Consider the following 21,820-nt stretch of genomic DNA (forward strand, 5'->3'; position numbering starts at 1 on the left):
TACCCCTAGAACAACGAGCTACATAAGCTTGACTATTTCACAAGACATCAGAAGGAACAAATGGTCAGAAATTCTTATCTAACAAACATTGAAGCAGGGCTTTTGCTTCATTTGGACCCAGGACTTCTACAATGGCTCGTCCAGGATTTGAAAATGGGACCTCTCGCACCTTATGCCAAGTCAAGCCCCTAGACCAATGAGCTACTGTAAAACTGCCACTTTACATGGCAATACTATCTGCTGACAAACTGGAATTCTTCGAAAGACATTTTTACGAAAGATATAATGCCCTGTAAAACATTGGACACCTGCAACGGCTCATCCAAGGTTTGACCACAGGACCTCTCGCACCCGAAGCAAGAATAATACCCCTAGACCAACGTGCCACTGCAAAACAGTAACTATATATGGCAACACTATCAGCTGACAAAATGGAATTCTTCGAAAGACATTTTAATGAAAGTCATAGTGCCCTGTAAAACACATGACAGCTGCAAGGGCTCGTTCGGGATTTGAACCCAGGACCTCTCACACCCGAAGGAAGAATAATACCCCTAGACCAACGAGCCATTAAATTGAGAGAATTTCACATGGCGTCAGAAGCATCGGATTGTCAGAAATCTTTGTCAAACGAATCAAGGGCACCCTAAGCGAGAATCATACCCCTAGACCAACGAGCCACTGCAGAACAGTAACTTTATATGGCAACACTATCAGCTGACGAACTGGCATTCTCAGAAAAAGGGCCTCTGTGTAAGCCACAACGCCCTTACAAAACAAAAGAACACTGTAAGGGTTCAACTGAAATTTGAACCTAGGATTTCTCATGGCATGAACGAGAATCATACTCCTAGACCAGCAAGCCACTATGCAAGAAATATTTTATGTGGCGACACTATCTGCTGACAAATTGGAATTCTTTGAAAGACGTTTTTACGAAAGATATAATGCCCTGTAAAACACATTACACCTGCAAGGGCTCATCCGAGAATTGAACCCGGGTCCTCTCGCAATCGAAGCGAGAATCATACAGATAGACCAATGAACCACTAAATTGAGAGAATTTCACAAGGCGTCAGATAGTCAGAAATCTTTCCCTAACGAATCAAGGGCACCCTAAGTGAGAATCATACCCCTAGACCACCGAGCCACTGCAAAACAGTAACTTTATATGGCAACACTATCTGCTGACGAACTGGCATTCTCAGAAAAAAGGCCTCTGTGTAAGCCACAACAACCTTACAAAACAGCAGACAAGTGTAAGGGCTCAACCGAAATCTGAATCTGGGATTTCTCATTGCATGAACGAAAATCATACGCCTAGACCAGCAAGCCACTATGCAAAGGAATGTTTTATGTGGCGACACTATCTGCTGACAAACTGGAATTCTTCGAAAGACATTTTAATGAAAGTCATAGTGCCCTGTAAAACACATGATACCTGCAAGGGCTCGTCCGGGATATGAACCCGGGACCTCTTTCAACCAAAGCGAGAATCATACCCCTAGGCCAACGAGCCACTACATTAATAAAACTTCACATGGCGTCAGAACCATCAGATAGTCAGAAAACTTTCTCTAACGAATCAATGGCACCCTAAGCGAGAATCATACCCCTAAACCAACCAGCTACTGTAACAGCCACTTTACATGGCAAAACTATCTGCTGATGAACTGGCATTCTCAGAAAAAAGGCCTCTGTGTAAGCCCGTAGACCTTACAAAAAAGCAGACAAATGTAAGGGCTCAACCGAAATTTGAATCTGGGATTTCTCATTGCATGAACGAAAATCATACTCCTAGACCAGCAAGCCACTATGCAAAGGAATGTTTTATGTGGCGACACTATCTGCTGACAAACTGGAATTCTTCGAAAGACATTTTAATGAAAGTCATAGTGCCCTGTAAAACTCATGACACCTGCAAGGGCTCGTCCAGGATTTGAACCCGGGACCTCTCGCACCCAAAGCGAGAATCATACCCCTAGACCAACGAGCCACTACTGTGATAAAATTTCACATGGCGTCAAAAGCATCAGATAGTCAGAAAACTTTTTCTGACGAATCAAGGGCACCCTAAGCCAGAATCATACCCCTAGACCAACTAGCCACTGCAAAACAGTAACTTTACATGGCAACACTATCTGCTGACAAACCGGCATTCTCAGAAAAAGGCCTCTGTGTAAGCCACAACGCCCTTACAAAACAAAAGACAACTGTAAGGGTTCAACTGAAATTTGAACCTAGGATTTCTCATGGCATGAACGAGAATCATACTCCTAGACCAGCAAGCCACTATGCAATAAATATTTTATGTGGCGACACTATCTGCTGACAAATTGGAATTCTTTGAAAGACGTATTTACGAAAGATATAATGCCCTGTAAAACACAGTACACCTGCAAGAGCTCATCCGAGAATTGAACCCGGGTCCTCTCGCAATCGAAGCGAGAATCATACAGATAGACCAATGAACCACTAATTTGAGAGAATTTCACAAGGCGTCAGATAGTCAGAAATTTTTCCCCTAACGAATCAAGGGCACCCTAAGTGAGAATCGTACCCCTAGACCACCGAGCCACTGCAAAACAGCAACTTTATATGGCAACACTATCTGCTGACGAACTGGCATTCTCAGAAAAAAGGCCTCTGTGTAAGCCACAATGACCTTACAAAACAGCAGACAACTGTAAGGGCTCAACCGAAATTTGAATCTGGGATTTTTCATTGCATGAACGAAAATCATACTCCTAGACCAGCAAGCCACTATGCAAAGAAATGTTTTATGTGGCGACACTATCTGCTGACAAACTGGAATTCTTCGAAAAATGTTTTTTATGAAAGCCATAATGCCCTGTAAAACAACAAAATAACTGCAAGGGCTCGTCCGGGATTTGAACCCGGGACCTCTCGCACCCTAAGCGAGAATCATACCCCTAGACCAACGAGCCACAAAAGCTTGAATATTTCACAAGACATCAGAAGGAACAGATGGTCAGAAATCCTTATCTAACAAACATTGAAGCAGGGCTTTTGCTTCATTTGGACCCGGGACTTCTGCAATGGTTCGTCCAGGATTTGAAAACGAGACCTCTCGCATCTTAAGCGAGAATCATGCCCGTAGACCAACGAGCAACTGCAAAACAGCCACTTTACATGGCAACACTATCTGCTGACAAACCGGCATTCTCAGAAAAAAGGCCTCTGTGTAAGCCACAACGCCCTTACAAAACAAAAGACAACTGTAAGGGTTCAACTGAAATTTGAACCTAGGATTTCTCATGGCATGAACGAGAATCAAACTCCTAGAACAGCAAGCCACTATGCAAGAAATATTTTTTGTGGCGACACTATCTGCTGACAAATTGGAAATCTTGAAAGACGTTTTTCCGAAAGACATAATGCCCTGTAAAACACAGTACACCTGCAAGGGCTAATCCAGGAACTGAACCCGGGTACTCTCGCAACCGAAGCGAGAATCATACCCATAGACCAATGAGCCACTAAATTGAGAGAATTTCACAAGAAGTCAGATGGTCAGAAATCTTTCTCTTACGAATCAAGGGCACCCTAAGTGAGAATCATACCCCTAGACCACCGAGCCACTCCAAAACAGCAACTTTATATGGCAACACTATCTGCTGACAAACTGGCATTCTCAGAAAAAAGGCCTCTGTGTAAGCCACAACAACCTTACAAAACAGCAGACAAGTGTAAGGGCTCAACCGAAATCTGAATCTGGGATTTTTCATTGCATGAACGAAAATCATACGCCTAGACCAGCAAGCCACTATGCAAAGGAATGTTTTATGTGGCGACACTATCTGCTGACAAACTGGAATTCTTCGAAAGTCATAGTGCCCTGTAAAACACATGATACCTGCAAGGGCTCGTCCGGGATATGAACCCGGGAGCTCTCTCAACCAAAGCGAGAATCATACCCCTAGGCCAACGAGCCACTACTTTGACAAAACTTCACATGGCGTCAGAACCATCAGATAGTCAGAAAACTTTCTCTAACGAATCAATGGCACCCTAAGCGAGAATCATACCCCTAAACCAACTAGCTACTGTAACAGCCACTTTACATGGCAAAACTATCTGCTGATGAACTGGCATTCTCAGAAAAAAGGCCTCTGTGTAAGCCCGTAGACCTTACAAAACAGCAGACAAATGTAAGGGCTCAACCGAAATTTGAATCTGGGATTTCTCATTGCATGAACGAAAATCATACTCCTAGAGCAGCAAGCCACTATGCAAAGGAATGTTTTATGTGGCGACACTATCTGCTGACAAACTGGAATTCTTCGAAAGACATTTTAATGAAAGTCATAGTGCCCTGTAAAACACATGACACCTGCAAGGGCTCGTCCGGGATTTGAACCCGGGACCTCTCACACCCAAAGCGAGAATCATACCCCTAGACCAACGAGCCACTACTGTGATAAAACTTCACATGGCGTCAGAACCATCAGATAGTCAGAAAACTTTCTCTAACGAATCAATGGCACCCTAAGCGAGAATCATACCCCTAAACCAACTAGCTACTGTAACAGCCACTTTACATGGCAAAACTATCTGCTGATGAACTGGCATTCTCAGAAAAAAGGCCTCTGTGTAAGCCCGTAGACCTTACAAAACAGCAGACAAATGTAAGGGCTCAACCGAAATTTGAATCTGGGATTTCTCATTGCATGAACGAAAATCATACTCCTAGACCAGCAAGACACTATGCAAAGGAATGTTTTATGTGGCGACACTATCTGCTGACAAACTGGAATTCTTCGAAAGACATTTTAATGAAAGTCATAGTGCCCTGTAAAACACATGACACCTGCAAGGGCTCGTCCGGGATTTGAACCCGGGACCTCTCACATCCGAAGCGAGAATCATACCCCTTGACCAACGAGCCACTAAGTTGAATTCATTTCACATGATGTCAGAAGCATCAGATAGTCAGAAAACTTTCTCTGACGAATCAAGGGCACCCTAAGCCAGAATCATACCCCTAGACCAACTAGCCACTGCAAAACAGTAACTTTACATGGCAACACTATCTGCTGACAAACCGGCATTCTCAGAAAAAGGCCTCTGTGTAAGCCACAACGCCCTTACAAAACAAAAGACAACTGTAAGGGTTCAACTGAAATTTGAACCTAGGATTTCTCATGGCATGAACGAGAATCATACTCCTAGACCAGCAAGCCACTATGCAAGAAATATTTTATGTGGCGACACTATCTGCTGACAAATTGGAATTCTTTGAAAGACGTTTTTACGAAAGATATAATGCCCTGTAAAACACAGTACACCTGCAAGGGCTCATCCGAGAATTGAACCCGTGTCCTCTCGCAATCGAAGCGAGAATCATACAGATAGACCAATGAACCACTAAATTGAGAGAATTTCACAAGGCGTCAGATAGTCAGAAATCTTTCCCTAACGAATCAAGGGCACCCTAAGTGAGAATCATACCCCTAGACGACCGAGCCACAGCAAAACAGCAATTTTATATGGCAACACTATCTGCTGACGAACTGGCATTCTCAGAAAAAAGGCCTCTGTGTAAGCCACAACGACCTTACAAAACAGCAGACAACTGTAAGGGCTCAACCAAAATTTGAATCTGGGATTTTTCGTTGCATGAACGAAAATCATACTCCTAGACCAGCAAGCCACTATGCAAAGGAATGTTTTATGTGGCGACACTATCTGCTGACAAACTGGAATTCTTCGAAAAATGTTTTTTTATGAAAGCCATAATGCCCTGTAAAACAACAAAATAACTGCAAGGGCTCGTCCGGGATTTGAACCCGGGAGCTCTCGCACCCTAAGCAAGAATCATACCCCTAGACCAACGAGCCACAAAAGCTTGAAAATTTCACACGACATCGGAAGCAACAGATGGTCAGAAATCCTTATCTAACAAACATTGAAGCAGGGCTTTTGCTTCATTTGGACCCAGGACTTCTGCAATGGTTCGTCCAGGATTTGAAAACGGGACCTCTCGCACCTTATGCGAGAATCAAGCCCGTAGACCAACGAGCAACTGCAAAACAGCCACTTTACATGGCAACACTATCTGCTGACAAACCGGCATTCTCAGAAAAAAGGCCTCTGTGTAAGCCACAACGCCCTTACAAAACAAAAGACAACTGTAAGGGTTCAACTGAAATTTGAACCTAGGATTTCTCATGGCATGAACGAGAATCAAACTCCTAGAACAGCAAGCCACTATACAAGAAATATTTTATGTGGCGACCCTATCTGCTGACAAACTGGAATTCTTCGCAAAACGTTTTTTACGAAAGCCATAATGCCCTGTAAAACAACAGAATAACTGCAAGAACTCGTCTGGGATTTAAACCCGAGACCTCTCACACCCTAAGCGAGATTCATACCCCTAGAGCAACGAGCCACAAAAGTTTGAATATTTCACAAGACATCAGAAGCAACAGATGGTCAGAAATCCTTATCTAACAAACATTGAAGCAGGGCTTTTGCTTCATTTGGACCCGGGACTTCTGCAATGGTTCGTCCAGGATTTGAAAACGGGAGCTCTCGCACCTTATGCGAGAATTATGCCCGTAGACCAACGAGCAACTGCAAAACAGCCACTTTACATGGCAACACTATCTGCTGACAAACCGGCATTCTCAGAAAAAGGCCTCTGTGTAAGCCACAACGCCCTTACAAAACAAAAGACAACTGTAAGGGTTCAACTGAAATTTGAACCTAGGATTTCTCATGGCATGAACGAGAATCAAACTCCTAGAGCAGCAAGCCACTATGCAAAGGAATGTTTTATGTGGCGACACTATCTGCTGACAAACTGGAATTCTTCGAAAGACATTTTAATGAAAGACATAGTGCCCTGTAAAACACATAACACCTGTAAGGGCTTGTCCAGGATTTGAACCCGGGACCCCTCACACCCGAAGCGAGAATCATACCCCTATACCAACAAGCCACTGCAAAACAGTAGCTTTATATGGCAACACTATCAGCTGACGAACTGGCATTCTCAGAAAAAAGGCCTCTGTGTAAGCCACAACGCCCTTACAAAACAGCGGCAACTGTAAGGGCTCAACCGAAATTTGAATCTGGGATTTCTCACGGCATGAACGAGAATCATAGTCCTAGACAACCAAACCACTATGCAAAGAAATGCTTTATGTGCCGACACTATCTGCTGACAAACTGGAATTCTTCGAAAAACGTTTTTTATGAAAGCCATAATGCCCTGTAAAACAAAAGAATAACTGCAAGGGCTCGTCCGGGATTTGAACCCGGGACCTCTCGTACCCTAAGCGAGAATCATACCCCTAGACCAACGAGCCACAAAAGCTTGAATATTTTACAAGACATCAGAAGGAACAGATGGTCAGAAATCCTTATCTAACAAACATTGAAGCAGGGCTTTTGCTTCATTTCGACCCGGGACTTCTGCAATGGTTCGTCCAGGATTTGAAAACGAGACCTCTCGGATCTTAAGCGAGAATCATGCCCGTAGACCAATGAGCAACTGCAAAACAGCCACTTTACATGGCAACACTATCTGCTGACAAACCGGCATTCTCAGAAAAAAGGCCTCTGTGTAAGCCACAACGCCCTTACAAAACAAAAGACAACTGTAAGGGTTTAACTGAAATTTGAACCTAGGATTTCTCATGGCATGAACGAGAATCAAACTCCTAGAACAGCAAGCCACTATGCAAGAAATATTTTTTGTGGCGACACTATCTGCTGACAAATTGGAAATCTTTGAAAGACGTTTTTCCGAAAGACATAATGCCCTGTAAAACACAGTACACCTGCAAGGGCTAATCCAGGAACTGAACCCAGGTCCTCTCGCAACCAAAGCGAGAATCATACCCATAGACCAATGAGCCACTAAATTGAGAGAATTTCACAAGACGTCAGATGGTCAGAAATCTTTCTCTAACGAATCAAGGGCACCCTAAGTGAGAATCATACCCCTAGACCACCGAGCCACTGCAAAACAGCAACTTTATATGGCAACACTATCTGCTGACAAACTGGCATTCTCAGAAAAAAGGCCTCTGTGTAAGCCACAACAACCTTACAAAACAGCAGACAACTGTAAGGGCTCAACCGAAATTTGAATCTGGGATTTCTTATTGCATGAACGAAAATCATACTCCTAGACCAGCAAGCCACTATGCAAAGGAATGTTTTATGTGGCGACACTATCTGCTGACAAACTGGAATTCTTCGAAAGACATTTTAATGAAAGACATAGTGCCCTGTAAAACACATAACACCTGTAAGGGCTCGTCCGGGATTTGAACCCGGGAGCTCTCACACCCGAAGCGAGAATCATACCCCTAGACCAACGAGCCCCTGCAAAACAGTAGCTTTATATGGCAACACTATCAGCTGACGAACTGGCATTCTCAGAAAAAAGTCCTCTGTGTAAGCCACAACGCCCTTACAAAACAGCGGACAACTGTAAGGGCTCAACCGAAATTTGAATCTGGGATTTCTCACGGCATGAACGAGAATCATAGTCCTAGACAACCAAACCACTATGCAAAGAAATGCTTTATGTGCCGACACTATCTGCTGACAAACTGGAATTCTTCGAAAAACGTTTTTTATGAAAGCCATAATGCCCTGTAAAACAAAAGAATAACTGCAAGGGCGTGTCCGGGATTTGAACCCGGGACCTCTCGCACCCTAAGCGAGAATCATACCCCTAGACCAACGAGCCACAAAAGCTTGATTATTTTACAAGACATCAGATGGAACAGATGGTCAGAAATCCTTATCTAACAAACATTGAAGCAGGGCTTTTGCTTCATTTGGACCCGGGACTTCTGCAATGGTTCGTCCAGGATTTGAAAACGAGACCTCTCGCATCTTAAGCGAGAATCATGCCCGTAGACCAACGAGCAACTGCAAAACAGCCACTTTACATGGCAACACTATCTGCTGACAAACCGGCATTCTCAGAAAAAAGGCCTCTGTGTAAGCCACAACGCCCTTACAAAACAAAAGACAACTGTAAGGGTTCAACTGAAATTTGAACCTAGGATTTCTCATGGCATGAACGAGAATCAAACTTCTAGAACAGCAAGCCACTATGCAAGAAATATTTTTTGTGGCGACACTATCTGCTGACAAATTGGAAATCTTTGAAAGACGTTTTTCCGAAAGACATAATGCCCTGTAAAACACAGTACACCTGCAAGGGCTAATCCAGGAACTGAACCCGGGTCCTCTCGCAACCGAAGCGAGAATCATACCCATAGACCACCGAGCCACTGCAAAACAGCAACTTTATATGGCAACACTATCTGCTGACAAACTGGCATTCTCAGAAAAAAGGCCTCTGTGTAAGCCACAACAACCTTACAAAACAGCAGACAAGTGTAAGGGCTCAACCGAAATCTGAATCTGGGATTTCTCATTGCATGAACGAAAATCATACGCCTAGACCAGCAAGCCACTATACAAAGGAATGTTTTATGTGGCGACACTATCTGCTGACAAACTGGAATTCTTCGAAAGACATTTTAATGAAAGTCATAGTGCCCTGTAAAACACATAATACCTGCAAGGGCTCGTCCGGGATATGAACCCGGGACCTCTCTCAACCAAAGCGAGAATCATACCCCTAGGCCAACGAGCCACTACTTTGATAAAACTTCACATGGCGTCAGAACCATCAGATAGTCAGAAAACTTTCTCTAACGAATCAATGGCACCCTAAGCGAGAATCATACCCCTAAACCAACTAGCTACTGTAACAGCCACTTTACATGGCAAAACTATCTGCTGATAAACTGGCATTCTCAGAAAAAAGGCCTCTGTGTAAGCCCGTAGACCTTACAAAACAGCAGACAAATGTAAGGGCTCAACCGAAATTTGAATCTGGGATTTCTCATTGCATGAACGAAAATCATACTCCTAGACCAGCAAGACACTATGCAAAGGAATGCTTTATGTGGCGACACTATCTGCTGACAAAGTGGAATTCTTAGAAAGACATTTTAATGAAAGTCATAGTGCCCTGTAAAACACATGACACCTGCAAGGGCTCGTCCGGGATTTGAACCCGGGACCTCTCACACCCAAAGCGAGAATCATACCCCTAGACCAACGAGCTACTACTGTTATAAGATTTCACATGGCGTCAGAAGCATCAGATAGTCAGAAAACTTTCTCTGACGAATCAAGGGCACCCTAAGCCAGAATCATACCCCTAGACCAACGAGCCACTGCAAAACAGTAACTTTACATGGCAACACTATCTGCTGACAAACCGGCATTCTCAGAAAAAGGCCTCTGTGTAAGCCACAACGCCCTTACAAAACAAAAGACAACTGTAAGGGTTCAACTGAAATTTGAACCTAGGATTTCTCATGGCATGAACGAGAATCATACTCCTAGACCAGCAAGCCACTATGCAAGAAATATTTTATGTGGCGACACTATCTGCTGACAAATTGGAATTCTTTGAAAGACATTTTTACGAAAGATATAATGCCCTGTAAAACACAGTACACCTGCAAGGGCTCATCCGAGAATTGAACCCGTGTCCTCTCGCAATCGAAGCGAGAATCATACAGATAGACCAATGAACCACTAAATTGAGAGAATTTCACAAGGCGTCAGATAGTCAGAAATCTTTCCCTAACGAATCAAGGGCACCCTAAGTGAGAATCATACCCCTAGACCACCGAGCCACTGCAAAACAGCAACTTTATATAGCAACACTATCTGCTGACGAACTGGCATTCTCAGAAAAAAGGCCTCTGTGTAAGCCACAACGACCTTACAAAACAGCAGACAACTGTAAGGGCTCAACCGAAATTTGAATCTGGGATTTCTCATTGCATGAACGAAAATCATACTCCTAGACCAGCAAGCCACTATGCAAAGGAATGTTTTATGTGGCGACACTATCTGCTGACAAACTGGAAATCTTCGAAAGACATTTTAATGATAGACATAGTGCCCTATAAAACACATAACATCTGCAAGGGCTCGTCCGGGATTTGAACCCAGGACCTTTCACACCCAAAGCGCGAATCATACCCCTAGACCAACGAGCCACTAAATTGAATTTATTTCACATGGTGTCAGAAGCATCAGATAGTCAGAAAACTTTCTCTAACGAATCAAGGGCACCCTAAGCGAGAATCATACCCCTAGATCAACGAGCCACTGCAAAACAGTAACTTTATATGGCAACACTATCAGCTGACGAACTGGCATTCTCAGAAAAAAGGCCTCTGTGTAAGCCACAACGCCCTTACAAAACAGCAGACAACTGTAAGGGCTCAACCAAAATTTGAATCTGGGATTTCTCACAGCATGAACGAGAATCATAGTCCTAGACAACCAAACCACTATGCAAAGGAATGTTTTATGCGCCGACACTATCTGCTGACAAACTGGAATTCTTCGAAATACATTTTTTTGTCTTTATTTTAACAAAACAAAAAAGAACAGAACAATGACAACAGCTTACAACCAAGAAATTTCTTAGCATCACAGCACATAATGAAAAATAACCAAAGTTTATGGTGATCTAAGGTTTTGCAAAAATGTACCTGAAATCCTAGGACCTACATATTCAAGCAACGGAGTCCAGATCTGATAAAAAGTGTTTTTCTATGGAGAGATTAGACTCAATAATAATTCACGCAAAAGACACGATGTACACATGCGTAGCCAAATTCACATGCGTAAAATATTTATTTATACTCACAAAAACAATTCACATGCACAAAATAAAAATACATTTTCACAAAATACATTTCACAAATGCAAAACACCATTTGCAAATATATAAGAGTGTACAAAAAGTTTTGAATGTTTAAAATTCACGAGTTCATCCTGAATGAGAATGTGCAAATCCTCTCTCACGTACGACTCACCCTGAATACGAGTGTGTGCATTTTTGAGACTTTCCTGTCAGCACACGCCTCCCACGTGAGTCACTCGTGCCCTGTAGCCAATAAGATGCGAGCTTACTGTTCAACCAATCACAACTCCCTGAGAACGTGGGAATGACCGAAGCGCTTCACTGTGCGCTCCATTTGCGCAGTCTGACCTAATTAACGGAGATGATCCTCTAAGAAGAAGAATACTCCTCTATTTAGCATGGCAGGTGAAGAGCGGGATGCGCGGGTAAGTGGTTACTTGATTTCTATAGTGGTTTATGTATGCAAAGATTAAGTATCAAACGTTTGTTAAAGCAATGGCTGTTGTTGTTTATAATGTAATCTTTATAACGTAAATTAAGTCCGTTATTAAGCCAACATGGCGAGTGAAGAACGGGATGGTCGTGTAAAATAGCATGGCTTCTGTCATGGTCGATTCTAGGATTGTCATTCAAGGGAGCTCAGCTATAAATTTGATCGAGGACTAATTTGGGGGTGGAATCGATCGCGTACTAAAGTGAAGACCTGGAGAGCGTAATGCCGTTTTGGGTGTGGGTGGGTATGGGGGGTGGAGAGAGGAGATGATCGCCGACTGTAAGGAACGGGCGGGGTGGGGGTCGGCAGTGTTGATCGCGGACTATGAAGATAAATGATAAAAGGTATAATTGGTATTTGTCTTACAGGCACTGTCATCAGAAGTAGAAATAGCAGCAAAAGCTCTGATCGATGTATTAGCCAGGGGCCTTACTCCATCTTCGTAAAGAAATGCACTAGCTAGTGGTAGTAGACCAATGAGAGAAAGCATCTCAAGTGGGACCATTCCTTTGCCTGCAGAGCCTGAAAACATGGTAAGGCAAGCCTTAAAAAGGTAATTTTTCATGTTTACTGTAAAACACAACTTTTTGTGTCATGCAAAAAATGTTTCTTATTATTAATATGTTTATTCATTTTGCCCTTTTGTCACTATAGGCAATTCCCAAGTATGTTTGGGACAGAGATTTTTCTGTGGCCAAACCTGGAAACATTAAAAAAACTGATTTTCAAATCCATGTCCTCTCTGAACCATCACCCTTCACACCAAAAGGAGATGAAGACCTTGAGCTTGTCCATGCTGGACTTGGAAAAAGGCTTTTAACTGTTCCAGATAATTTTAAATACAGTGAGGTAATTGCAAATGTTACCATAATACTAGGAATTTATGGGAGTTTTATATCTGTTGGAAAAAAAAAAAATAAAATAAACGATGAATTTTGTTTCATTCTTAAGATTGTCAGTCTGCTTGAAGGAGAGTTTCCCAAATTAAAAACACTTCAGGGTGGCTGGATGTTTTACAAGTCTACAGGTATTTATGTTTTGCATGTTACATATAAACAAAAAATGATTTGTGTGCATTTGCAATAACTTTGCACTTTTGTAAATTAATGAAACTGGTATGTGCTTTGTTGGCGTTAATAATTTAGTAATAAGCTTCATTAGTTTAAACTTTTTAGTCAAGGACATGTTTCTCTGCCATGTTCTAAGATTATGGCATGCCCTACTTCAGTTTCCAGTGGTAAACAGAGCTTTATAGAACATTTCTGTCCAAAATTTTAGGTGACACATTTATAACAATATTGCTAGCCCAAGAAGGCAACAGTAGTCCTGAATGTGATTCTCAATTGATTTTGCCATTAGGTGGGGGTGGGCGGCGTAAGCTGTCTATAATTCCCACAGATGCTGATGGATACTCAACTCGACTCCTAAAATCAGTGTCAAATAATGGAAAGAACATGCTGTTTGTAGTTCCATTACAGGAACAGCTTTCCACTGAACCATTACCTTATGATTCTGTGGAGTTTGCTAAGATGCCACAGTCCAGCTGTATGAAATGTGGTAAGAAAATACCACTGCCATTGCTGCCCTTACACATTGAAGAGTGTAAAGAAGCTGAGACAGTAAGTCATACAGTATTATGGTTTTATTTTTCTATCAATATTATTTATTTACAATGCCAATGCATTTTGATTACTTTTATTAGGAGTCTTCAAATGATGTGACCATTCTAGATGATGATGTAGACGAAAATGTAATCGAAACTGTTGACCAGCCAAGCCCACTTCACCCCATCTTAGAACCATCATTACAGGTCTTTGATCAAAGCCTATTTCTTGTATTTGGGTATACTCACTATATTTGAATATACCCAATTCGTGGTTCCATAAAGAATGTGTTTGAAGCTATTAAAAATTTGAGACTATTCTTAATATTTTAGAATCTTTTTATGGGGTAGAATATGTATGTTCTTCAACAAATTTGCTACAAACATACATTGTTTAATTTATTTTTACTTTTTACAGATTTGTCCAATTTGCCAGATCTCTTTCCCAACTGATGTCTTGCCTTTTCATGCAAGCATGTGTGGTGAAGGGTAAAGTTATGCTAAAAATTGTAGGATGACATGCCTTTAATACTAAAGGATTAGTTTGCACAGTTTGTTTTGGTTGTATATATCTCGAGGGAGATGTACAAAGATCAGATGGAATGTAGGGTAAAAAATTAACAAAATAATTTTCTGGTGGACTGTCTTAAATTTAAATTAATGTGTTGGTTTCATAAACTGGGTCAGTAGTAGACATTATTAGATTTGATGTATGTAGCTTTTATAAGCCTTGCTTTGAGAAAATCATTACTGGTGACTTTTGACATTAATGACTATAAACAGTATGTCATTGTAAGTTACATCCAGACTTTGTCTGGCACTAGGGTCTAAGCCTTGTCTATGAAACTGGGCAAATGCTTTTAATATGCATGAACATTTTTGAAGTGGCTTAATGAACAAAATTGAAATTGTTTGTGTCTTGCCTGTTTTAGAGAAAGGACTTTTGGTGACAATGATTCTTCATTCACTTTAAATACAGAAGAATTGCCAGGACCCTCAACTGCACAATCTTCAACATCCCTGTCTGCAGGTTAGACACAACACATTTAAATTTTTTTTAGTGCTGTTGTACTGTAAAATGATAAGTGCATCTTTATTCATTTATTCTTTCATCTTTTTTGTATTGTTATTCAACTATGCTTGTAAAATGGTATTTAGATAAATTGTTCATTTGATTTCAGCATGGAAAAATGAAATTGACCCATTCAAACCATCTCGAATGTTCTGTGATGAGTTGCTCTCCATCAATTCACACTGTCCATCTCTATCATTACTCATCAACCAGTTTGATACTATGGATGAACAAGATAGTACCCTGGTTTCATTTTATAAAATGAACAGTGCTAATTGGTCCACTCCATTGAAATATAGATTGACTGGTACTCCTTTTTTATTATTAAAATAATTTGAATCGCTTATAGTCTGTACAGTTTGTGCAACGAACTTGCTTCATTTTGTATTTTTTTTTAGGAGATGCAGCTGTTGGCAAGGGAGTTAACCGCCATATTTTGTCAATGATGATGCAAGAACTGAAGACTGGCTTCACTTTAAATTTGGGTTTGTAATTGGTTGCAGTTCGGTTACATGTGCACACACACACACACACGCACACACACATATATACATATATATATATATATATATATATATATATATATATATATATATATATATATATACATATATATATGTGTGTGTGTGTGTATATATATATATATATATATATATATATATATATATATATATATATATATATATATATATAAAGTTAATTTTCGTCAACACTGCCTGTAACCCTGACCTTTTTCTGTATGATTTCGTGCACTGTACTTGAGAAGCCTTTTGCACACCTGATAAGATGTAAAATGTTCATAACATTATCTTCTATTTACTGGTGGGCAATGCAGATCGATGCTGACTGGTACCACCACAGTGCATACAGAGAAAACATTTGTTTAGAATTTTACAGATGTGATTTGATGTTTTATGTCTCTTTTGCTTTTGGGCTATTACAGATTTTATACAACTAGTACTATTAGTTAATTCTTACTGATTGGATTTTTTAGGTTCATCTACTACAGCCCTTTTTGAGGGGGAAAAAAAACACCGTGTACCTTCTGCATCTGCTGTACTACGGGACAGCAACCTGTTCCAGATGGCTGGCCGGATGATAGGCCATTCATTTTTGCATGGAGGTCCTAGTCTTTCTGGACTGAGCATACCTGTGGTCATATAATCAGCTCAGACCTTGTTTATTTTAAAATAATTTAATTCACAGGAATTAGAAAAATAAGAAAGTTACATTTCTTTTCTAATTCTCCCCAAAATTAAAGAACTTCAGTTAAAATGATTAATGATGTGTCTCCATCAAAAGAATTCCTGAGATTAAAAGTTGATACTGAGGAGAACTTGTCAATTTTGTGAAAGTTATTGAAAACACTGAGCATGTTTACACAATTGCATATACTCATGTACATGACTCATAACACATAATGTCGCGCACATCATTAATTCTATTTTATTTACTTGTGTAAATATATATTTATTCACTTTTTAAATTAAATACAGTAATATTATTGACTAATATGAAAATGTTTATCTGATTTATGTACAATGCAGTTTTTACAGTAATATTTTTTGTCTTTTAGTAGAAATATTATATGAGTGACTTGCTTTGTTTATAAAATAAAGTGTATCTAATTGGATTTGCATTTTAAACATTAAATAAAAGTTTAAAAGATAATATTTTTTGTTTCACATATTTAGGTTTTAGTTATAATACTCCCAAAATATTTTAACAGAAATCCACAGATTGTTATCAATATTCTTCGCAGAAATAGCAAAAAACGTTGACAGATTCTTTCTGGCCCTACTCATGACTCATAATACGTAATGCATAATACAGAATGTCTCATGTCAATATCCATTTAAACCCTTTTTACAATAAACAAGTTAAATTTGGTGTAACTAAAACAAATTGTACACAGCATTACCTGGTTAACAACCTTTTATGCTTTGCAAAACATTCTTCATTTATAAATGCAGGTTTTTGGACCTTTTTTTTAAGTGTGACTTTGAGATTATTAGACTCATGTAAGGCCTAATAAAAGTATCCTCTTTCAATTTTTATTTTGCTCACCTATCATTGCTGGTTAGTAATAGTATATATATATATATATATATATATATATATATATATATATTAGGGATGCACGATATATCGGCGGCCATATCGGTATCGGCCGATAAATGCTATTTTTAGGACTATCGTTATCGATCCGATGTCTAAATTCGGCCGATATCTTTAAGCCGATAAATTACGTAATTGTTCAGACTTGCCCACTGCACTATAATGGATCTCTCTTCACAATGTTTATTCCTTCAAAGTCTGTAATTTCTTCAAGTGGTATAGCTGTGCGTTAATAAGTCAGTAAGTAACCATGTTCCTTATCATTGTAGATGTGTTTGATTGAGTGTCATTGTGTATTTTGCTTTAAATCGCCTCAGGAAAAATATTAACTATGAAAACTTTTCCAGCTCTGTCTCTTTGTTGTGTAGAGATAGCAGGGGATCTTAACTTATTACTCCAGGGCCGAATAATATTAGTTTCGTGGTGAATTGCCTTCTCTTTTAGTTGCAGCCGGTGAATGAATGAGGACACATGTAACTTGGTCCAAAATATTTATTACTTTCCGTGTGGTACAACAAATCAGTCACCTAAAATAGTCTCATTGCCCAAAAGCCGCTCCTCTCTCTCTCCCTCTCCCTCTACGCTTCACACACACACACACCAAACTGCAACTGGACCCGCACATTTTACAACACGTGTAAACAGTTGTTTGTAATCTGATTATTTGTTATTATCAACGCGTTGCTTGTCATGTGTTGTTGATGTAAGATGTATTCAGTTTGATCTAAATATTCATATTGATTATGACGAGCGCACGAGCTGTCACCGCGCGCACACACACACTGTAGCACGTGAGGTGGATCTTGTGCTTTTTAAAGTGTGAAGTTAATATATATATTCAAAGTGTATGTATATAATCTGCTTGTAGACTTGCATACCATTAGAAGAATTACCATTTCACAAGAACTGGATAAGTTATATAGTTACCAGGTTTGGGTCAGGGGTTAACCTAGGTGGAAATTGAGGTCAGGGGTTAACCTAGGTGGAATGTGTGTGATAAATGTAGAACTAAGACAAAAACAGATGACAGAGGTGGAATTTGGAGTCAAGGGTTAAACCAGGAGGGATCTTGTGTGACATATGTACAACAAAGGAAAAAAACAGACTATTTAAACGGGCCAGAACCTGAGTGAGACAGAATTTTTCAGACAGAGATGCTACTGGGCGTCTCCTGAAAGTTCTCCTTTGTTGTCGACAATAAAGTATATTCTTCTGATATTCATAACCTCCAGACTGAGTTTGATTTAGTAAGAGAAGAACCAAGAAAACCACCACATTTGGCGTCCCTGGGTGGGCTGGAAAGGAGCAGGACTGGTGTTACTGTGCATGCTGGACTGGAGAGAAAACACAAATATGTGGCCACAATAAAAAACGGTAAGCGATTTTATGCTTATTAGTTTGTGTTTTTTCTGCCAGGACCTGCTTGTACAGGTAAATACACTTGAACTGTTTCTCCAGCTTTAAAGAATTAAAAGTAAATGTAAAAAAGATATTAAAGAAAAAAGGGGTTTTGAATAACAGAAGAAAAAGAGTAATTTGCATGCAAATGATCTGTGTTTTCCTAAGAGGGCCTTGATGGATAGGATAAACATTAACTAGTAACTGTTACTCAGATTTGGGAAATTATTAATGATATAAGATATGCATAGAGCATTTATAAGTTTTAAGAGAGAGTCTTTAATGTGTGGTGACAGTTAAGAGATTAAAGCAGAGTAAGGTATGCAAATGATCTGTGTTTTCCTAAGTGGGCCTTGATGGATAGGATAAACATTAACTAGTAACTGTTACCCAGATTTGGGAAATTAATAATGATGTAAGAAATGCATAGAGCATTTATAAGTTTTAAGAGAGAGTCCTTAATGTGTGGTAACAGTTAAGAGATTAAAGCAGATTAAAGTAGAGAGATGCGCGCTAAGACCTACGATACCGCTTTGTTAAATGAGATAAACAAAGGGCTGCATGGGTAGGCGAAAGCCTGTGGTTACCGCTCTAAGGTTAGAGGGCTGCTCGGACAGGTCACTCAAGAGGAGTGTAGTGTAGAGTATTTATTTAATTGAAGTGTTTGTGTATTTGATGCTTCAGATTGTGGCAAAATAGTCCACATAGGTGGGCAGAGAAGACTGCCTTCCTCCTCCTTGAATGGAATGAGGATGGGGGGATGCAGCTCCTGTTACACTGAGTGGAGGAGAGGAGTGAATGAGAAGAGGAAAAGTAATAAGATTAGAGATGTGAATGCGTTTAAAAGTATGTTTTCAATAAGGAGTAGGTTAAAATAATGATTATAGTAGATTATATAAAAGGAGGGCTGCATAGGTGTGGTGTGATATAAAGAACAAGAAGAAAAGTGATTGATGCAGTTTAAGAGAAGAGATTATAATATAAAGGAGGAGTCTCTTAAATCAAAACTAATGGAACATGTTGCATTTGAAAGACACAGAGTAAAAAGCAGAAGAATATAATAGTTACACATTTTTCTGAAATTATCTTTGTGTTTTAAGTTTGAATATGTTAAAAAAGAACAATAGGCAGAGTGAACTTAAATTCCTGACATAGCAATAGGTGAAAGACAGTCTGCTCCAGGATGGGGGTAAGGGAGAGATTTATGGTGTCCATGTGGGAACAATAAATAGATTGTCTATTTACAGCATTAGGGAAACAGAGAAGAGGAGAGTTAATGAGAGGAGATCAAACTATAGATAAAATAATGACATAGACTTTAACATAATTTGGATAGAATATAAGTTATTAATGAATAGACAAATTATAAAGTAGTATAGTAAGATAAATGAAATAAGAAAGTACTAATAACAGAGTTATATTACATAGAAAAGAGGTTAAAACTGTACTAATGAAAAATAATAAATGAAGCCATAGTGATCAATATATAGAGAGATAAAGGAAGTATAGAGTAAAAGCATGTATTAATAAACCAATAGATTTACTAAATAAATATCAATGAATAACATATAAGTTAGGTCTTTGATTGAGAATAAAATAGAAAAAGAAAACTTGAAAATGAATATTGATTAATTGAAGATTTAATTATAAAATGTGTAACAAAATAAGTTTTAAAATGTATAAGAAAACCTAAGAGCTAAAAACCTAAATTACAGAAAGGAAAAAGAATAAAATAGAAATAGGAAAAAATAAGTCCACTGTTTCATAGATAAAATTAGATGTTTAAAATATGCTTACAATATAGGCACATTGAACAGATAAGATAAAAAGAAAAAAGCAGTAACAATTTAAAGAAATAATTGACTTCAGAGAATTTGATTGGATTTAAGGGAAAAAAAATGTTTTGTCATCTTTCTCAAAGTCAGCTATGTCATTTGTTTGTAGTAAAGTACAGTGATTCAGATGAAAATCATAGAAGCTAGGTAAATGTTAAAGAATGCATTAGAGTGAGTTAAAAAAATTAAGCTAAATTGATAAGTAAACATTGCAATTCAAAAATGAAAAATGCTTTTAGTAAATAAATATGTGAGTTTAAGTAATAATATGAACCCTGAGGTATAGCAGTAATGATTTTGAACTGTTATACCAGATATTGGGCCACCATGTAGTATTGTTGAATTAAATCAGGTATGGAAAAACAGATATGGAAATAAAAATGCAATACTAAAATATGTGACAGAGAAAATAAAAGATAAGGTAATGACAAATGGCAAACAGAAGAAACATTTGATGCAAGCAGTGAGAAAATAGAAACTGAGCATAGAAAATGTTAGGGAAACTAAAATTCGATGTAAAAATGACCGGTTAGTAAAGGAACACTAGCATAGATGAGGAGAAATGTAAAGTAAAGCATAATCTGAAGCTAAAGAAATTATTTAGAAGAACACTGAAGAAATAGAAAATTAAACATTTACATATGATAAAATGATTGTGAATTAGAGAAAAATAAACTGTTAAACCGTAAAGAGGAGAAAATAGATGAGAGGAGTCTTCATTTGATGAAAAAAAATGGGAAAGAAGGAAATATTTTATAGGTTATGAGTTAAATTCCATATATTAATTAAGAGGACAAAGGGATGGACTTTGGGGGACTGTGGTCTCTTATCTACTAGACATCTCTGAGTGCACTGGCAAATGGAAAAGGTGTTTGAAAAACACAATGGACAAACTGTTGGCTGTGGACATTTGTGAAAGCAGTGAAGCAGACACTGCATGCCCAGAAATTTCTGAGGACTGGAAAGGCTACTTATGTTCAGAGACACTAAAAAGAGGCAAACAAGCTAATGATGAACTGATCAAAGAGAAAAAGCGCTCCACCAGAACTTTACAACAGCTCAATGAAAGAAGCCAGCTCTAAGAAAGAAGGGGGAAACACTGTGCCCTGATATGGACACCACAGAAAAGACTACACCAATCTATGAACCAGTTGTCTTCTCAGGGTGTGAGGAGGGGGAGTCTGGCAGTCCATCTCAAAGCAGTCGACCTATAGTCCAAATTGACTACAATGTGACCACTCAGAGGGCAAAATAAGAGCAAAAGTGTAGCTACCCATTGTTGTATCAAATCAGACTCCTGTCAATTTAATAAATAGAAAAGTATCATGTAAATTGCAAGAAAAGTCTTAGATGATAATGTACAATGAAACTTTAAATGTGTAAGGTTGAAATGATAAATTATGAAGAATGTTAAATTATTTTGGCTCATTTTCATTGGTTAATTCATAGAGATTATTGAACATAGGAGAATAAATTATAATGCATGGTGGTGATAAAAAATATAATAAAAGACAGTTTTTGATAACTAAAAAAATAATAATTTGGGTTAGAAGTTGGTGGAGTTAAG

At 39.0% G+C, this 21,820-nt stretch overlaps 2 protein-coding genes, 1 long non-coding RNA gene and 6 other non-coding genes across 10 annotated transcripts in view; 3 read left to right on the plus strand and 6 right to left on the minus strand.

Annotated features, from left to right (window-relative positions):
• Positions 1-21,820, plus strand: part of LOC796311 (zinc finger MYM-type protein 1) — an 854,498-nt gene that overhangs the window by 72,862 nt on the left and 759,816 nt on the right. The window lies entirely within an intron of this gene.
• The window catches only part of LOC141381679 (uncharacterized), a 136,159-nt gene that overhangs the window by 69,761 nt on the left and 44,578 nt on the right, over positions 1-21,820 (plus strand). The window lies entirely within an intron of this gene.
• trnap-ugg (transfer RNA proline (anticodon UGG)) lies at positions 1,925-1,996 on the minus strand. The gene has a single exon. It is a non-coding gene; the product is annotated as a tRNA-Pro (tRNA).
• trnap-agg (transfer RNA proline (anticodon AGG)) lies at positions 2,877-2,948 on the minus strand. Its single transcript has one exon. It is a non-coding gene; the product is annotated as a tRNA-Pro (tRNA).
• trnap-ugg (transfer RNA proline (anticodon UGG)) lies at positions 4,361-4,432 on the minus strand. The gene has a single exon. It is a non-coding gene; the product is annotated as a tRNA-Pro (tRNA).
• Positions 4,838-4,909, minus strand: trnap-cgg (transfer RNA proline (anticodon CGG)). The gene has a single exon. It is a non-coding gene; the product is annotated as a tRNA-Pro (tRNA).
• trnap-cgg (transfer RNA proline (anticodon CGG)) lies at positions 8,289-8,360 on the minus strand. The gene has a single exon. It is a non-coding gene; the product is annotated as a tRNA-Pro (tRNA).
• On the minus strand, positions 10,058-10,129 carry trnap-ugg (transfer RNA proline (anticodon UGG)). The gene has a single exon. It is a non-coding gene; the product is annotated as a tRNA-Pro (tRNA).
• LOC148682202 (uncharacterized) lies at positions 11,550-16,302 on the plus strand. 2 transcript variants are annotated; one of them, XM_088650733.1, is made up of 10 exons: positions 11,550-12,159; positions 12,596-12,760; positions 12,882-13,076; positions 13,179-13,846; positions 13,930-14,037; positions 14,249-14,319; positions 14,763-14,860; positions 15,012-15,209; positions 15,301-15,387; positions 15,897-16,302. In XM_088650733.1, exons 4-10 carry the CDS (start codon positions 13,682-13,684, stop codon positions 16,064-16,066), a joined length of 897 nt encoding a protein of 298 aa, XP_088506859.1. In that variant the 5' UTR covers positions 11,550-12,159; positions 12,596-12,760; positions 12,882-13,076; positions 13,179-13,681; the 3' UTR covers positions 16,067-16,302. The 2 variants fall into 2 exon arrangements, with proteins under 2 accessions (XP_088506859.1, XP_088506860.1); XM_088650734.1 differs by having other exon boundaries at positions 13,179-13,254; positions 13,587-13,846; positions 14,249-14,860.

Source organism: Danio rerio, chromosome 4 (assembly GCF_052040795.2).
Source record: "Danio rerio strain M-AB ecotype USA chromosome 4, GRCz13ab, whole genome shotgun sequence".
Classification (NCBI taxonomy): domain Eukaryota; kingdom Metazoa; phylum Chordata; class Actinopteri; order Cypriniformes; family Danionidae; genus Danio; species Danio rerio.

What these genes read in the sequence shown, in the direction of transcription:
- LOC148682202 (XM_088650733.1), top strand. Translation starts at nt 13,682, where the DNA reads ATGCTGTTTGTAGTTCCATTACAGGAACAGCTTTCCACTGAACCATTA. An exon ending in TTCAACATCCCTGTCTGCAG is followed by an intron (nt 14,861 to 15,011) that starts GTTAGACACAAC and finishes ATTTGATTTCAG; the next exon opens with CATGGAAAAATGAAATTGAC. An exon ending in ATTGAAATATAGATTGACTG is followed by an intron (nt 15,210 to 15,300) that starts GTACTCCTTTTT and finishes ATTTTTTTTTAG; the next exon opens with GAGATGCAGCTGTTGGCAAG.